The 3,799-nt window shown below is 33.4% G+C and overlaps 1 protein-coding gene across 3 annotated transcripts in view; it reads left to right on the plus strand.

Moving 5' to 3' along the window:
* The window catches only part of LOC112904223 (helix-loop-helix protein 13-like), a 25,557-nt gene extending 22,413 nt beyond the window's left edge, over positions 1–3,144 (plus strand). Inside the window, exons 1-4 of one of the 3 annotated variants that reach the window (XM_025973726.1) lie at positions 28–178; positions 944–1,083; positions 1,799–1,934; positions 2,897–3,144. In XM_025973726.1, the coding sequence (XP_025829511.1) occupies positions 102–178; positions 944–1,083; positions 1,799–1,934; positions 2,897–3,131 (588 nt within the window). In that variant the 5' untranslated portion in view covers positions 28–101 and the 3' untranslated portion in view covers positions 3,132–3,144. Of the gene's footprint in view, positions 1–27; positions 179–943; positions 1,084–1,798; positions 1,935–2,896 lie in introns of those variants that run through there. The other 2 variants (XM_025973727.1, XM_025973728.1) reach the window with 2 other exon arrangements.
* The last annotated feature ends 655 nt before the right edge of the window (positions 3,145–3,799 follow it).

Raw genomic sequence — 3,799 nt, forward strand, 5'->3', positions numbered from 1 at the left:
ATATTATCTATAAATTATAATAATAAATAATAAAAGGGCTAAAGTGTGAAACGCGATTGTTAACAAGTGCACCTCATTTTAAATATTTATCAGTTAATATTATGAAAGAAGCTGATCGATATGGGCTTAACTCTAGCCGAACTCATCAACTTCCTGATTCTTCTTCATCGCCAGTAAAGTAAGTGCCTTAATTTTCCATAAAAGGAAAACATATTTTTCAACTTCGACAATGCAGTCATAAAGAAAGAATAACCAAAATCAGAGAGTCTTCACAAAATTCCTCAGTTATTAATAGAACGAAAAAAATATTAATGAAAGTATTAAGTACAATAATTGGTATGTGTCCTAAGTCTTAATTTTAGGAAGAGTAGTAGTTGCATTTTCGTTGCATTCATATCATTTTCTGTCAATTTTTAGAGCTATTTTTTTTACATTATGAAGGGCCCCCCTCGTTCTATTTAATGCAAACTATTCAAATGATAATTTTAAATCGTTAATAAATGTATCAAGGTGTTTATAAATGTCTGTTTCCTGACAATAAAATATCAAAACACTATGATATTAAATACGTAGGAATTTCCAGAACCTCCGCATTCTTTTCCTAAGACAATTGTGTTATTATCAATCCAAAGAAGTGTAACATTAACCTACTTTAATATTTAGGGCGTGCTAAAACTAATTTGTAACCATGATTTAAAAATATAACACAACTGAATGGTAACGGAGCGAATTTGTTATGTTGGGGTTAAAAAAAAGGAAACGCGTTCATTTATTTTGTATATCCTTCCATTCAAACCAAAAACGTTTTATTTATGGATTTTTTTATATATCAAGGAAATCAGTTATCGCAGGATTTGCTAATCTATGGAGGAATTGCCTGATTTTTAAAAGATTTTCCGATTTTTTCATATTTGGATTTATACTCAATTAATAAAAATTTTAGCTTTCATTACGGTGGATATGGTGGTAATGCCGGAGGAGAATTGTCAGAAGATGAAGTATCAGATTTGCCAAGTTGTGCGTTCGCAACAAGATCTACAACAGTGCAGCATCACTACCTTACATCTCTGCATCATCCAGCAGGTACGTTAAATTAAAAACAAATTAATTGGATTACCATATGGCTACAACATTTTCTATTGAGATTCATAATCTTACCATGCTTAGATTTACGGATGATATAGATATAGGAGTATAAGTAACGCCTAGCAAAAGAAGGAATCAAAGATAGCTTTAAATAAAGTGGAAGCTATATTGACATGAGAATATGCTATGAAAATTAATAAAAACAAGCCGTGGGATAAGTCTGGACTCCGTGTATCGCATCTCAGGTTTGACCCTTAAGGTCCACACGAATAACTTCCCTGCTAGTGCAAATATACAGTTTCTACTACTTTTACTTATTTCAAAATATCGAGTTACATCAGAACCAATTAGATCAGATAAATATTTTTCAAGAATTTCCATATTTTACTAATTTTCAGTTTAAACATAAAAACAAATCAACCGAATGTTATGTAATTTATTTCGGATCATATTGCCCGTAATACGCTTCGATCGGAACTTCCACGATGTCGATATCATTTTTTGTTCGCGCAATATCGATCAGGAAAAAATATGACGACACGTACCTATATATACCGTACCTTCAAAATATGTTGAATGATTTTTATGATTCGACCCATTATAATAACTTCCATGTTTACTAACCAAAATATTGTAACCATAAGTACCGTTGTCTACCTACTACTAAGATAATGAATGATTGAAAAAGGGGAGATGTTTTCTTTAATTTCAGAAAGTTCACAATGTCCTGGAAGCTCTGCTATGTCAAGCACCGACTATTATGGAGGATTGCCGTACAGAATTCAAAGACATGCAGCCAATATAAGAGAAAGGAAAAGGATGCTGAGGTCTGCTATTGGACCCACCGGGTATCCATTTCTTATTACGAGTATGAAAACATTCGGTTAACATTTTGCAAATATTAATATACTGAATCGTAGTGCCTAACAAAATTATTATAGGAAAAAAGGATTAACAACATTTAAAATTACTTTTTATGTTAATAAATTTCTTACTATCAGTATTTAAATAACGGTGGATAGGAGAAATAGATCTGTAATCACTTCAAAATTTATCTAAAATCAGGCATTATATAGAAAAGGCCTTTTTTTCTAATGTCAAGTAATACCTATCTCTATCGGAGAAGAAAAGGTTAGAAGAAGCTTTCAAAATGAGGTCTTACAGGCGAATGATGAGGATTCCGTGGATAGAGAAGGTTAGAAATGAAATTAGAAAAAATAGGAGAACTCGTTAAGAAATAGGCGAGATAGGTTGGTAGGACATCTTCTCAGGTATGAAGGACTAGTCAGACATATTAGAGACAGAAGCAGGAATTAAGAGGAGTAGAGGTTGACCTACACTAAATTAAAATTCAGAAATAGTTAAGGATGTGGGATGTTCTAGTTTTAGGGAAATGCAACGATTAGCTCAAGATAAGAAAGAATGGAAGTGCTTGTACAACCAGTCTTAGAACTGACGATCTTAAGTTGATGAAGTAATATCTATACATGACACAAGAATATACAATTTTTACTTTCTCCTTTACTGTTAATATTTAACTAATTACTATTAATTAAATAAGTTTTAAAGCGACTTAACTTTCTACGATACATTTTTGAAATATCTTTTGTAACTACTTTGAATACTCATAAAATGACAAAATATTTAAAAAGGAAAACCGTCTTAACTATTTTGACAATAATCTCGGATTGCGCTCCTTGAAGGACTAATTTTCATTAATTTTTTTTTCTACTTCAACTTACGATTAGAAATTTATTTTCGAAAATATTATGTTTAACCATCAATTATCTGACGTACTTGTGTCTTATAGCAGTATAAACTCCGCTTTTGACGAACTGCGTATGCATGTTCCCACATTTCCCTACGAAAAGCGACTAAGTAAAATCGACACCCTTCGATTGGCTATAGCCTACATAGCCCTTCTGAGAGAAGTCTTGACCGCCGACTGTGATCCATTAACTTATGTCGAGAAATGTTTAAGGGGTGAAATTAAAGCAGACAGGGCTCATTGGAATACAAGTGGTAAGTATTTCGATATTAACTAATGATAGCAAAAGTAATTCTTTCTTCAGTACTTTTGTACTACCTTTCAATACATATACCTGCAAATATACTTTTTTAACAGTATAATTTAAAATGCACTTAGCATTTTTGTTGCAATTAACAAAATATTCCATTATAATAAACTCAAAGCAATGATGGACAGCGCTGGTATAAAGGCAAGTATAAGGATTTATAATTTGTAAAGAAGAAAACAGACAAAGCAAAATATAAATATTTCAATTCATAACACTCACTGCAAAGGTTTCTCATCAATTAAGTGTTTTTAAGTACTAGCTAAACGTTTACTTTTGAAAATCGAAATTAGTAAGGGCACCACAAATAATTACATGCAATTTCGTCCTCAATTTCTTCAAGCGATGACGCAAATTATCACCAGGCCACGCGTTCGGCACTTTAGCACGGAAATAAGTGGTCGTGTCATGTGGGAGTATTGCCGGTCCCTTCGACGGCCAGCGTCCCTTTTGTCCCTGTCGACGACAAACGTCACGTGAGCGTCGCGTGCCAGGATAATACGCGAGCGTCGTCACTTACATATGTCAAACATGGTTTGCGGCGTTTCTAACCGCCTATACCGACGCCGTACGGACCGCGTTCAATTGTTCGGAAAGATAAGCCAACTGGATCACGAAGCGTGCGATTGAAGCTATGA

The sequence above is a fragment of the Agrilus planipennis genome, unplaced genomic scaffold, assembly GCF_000699045.2.
Source record: "Agrilus planipennis isolate EAB-ADULT unplaced genomic scaffold, Apla_2.0 scaffold55, whole genome shotgun sequence".
Lineage (NCBI taxonomy): Eukaryota > Metazoa > Arthropoda > Insecta > Coleoptera > Buprestidae > Agrilus > Agrilus planipennis.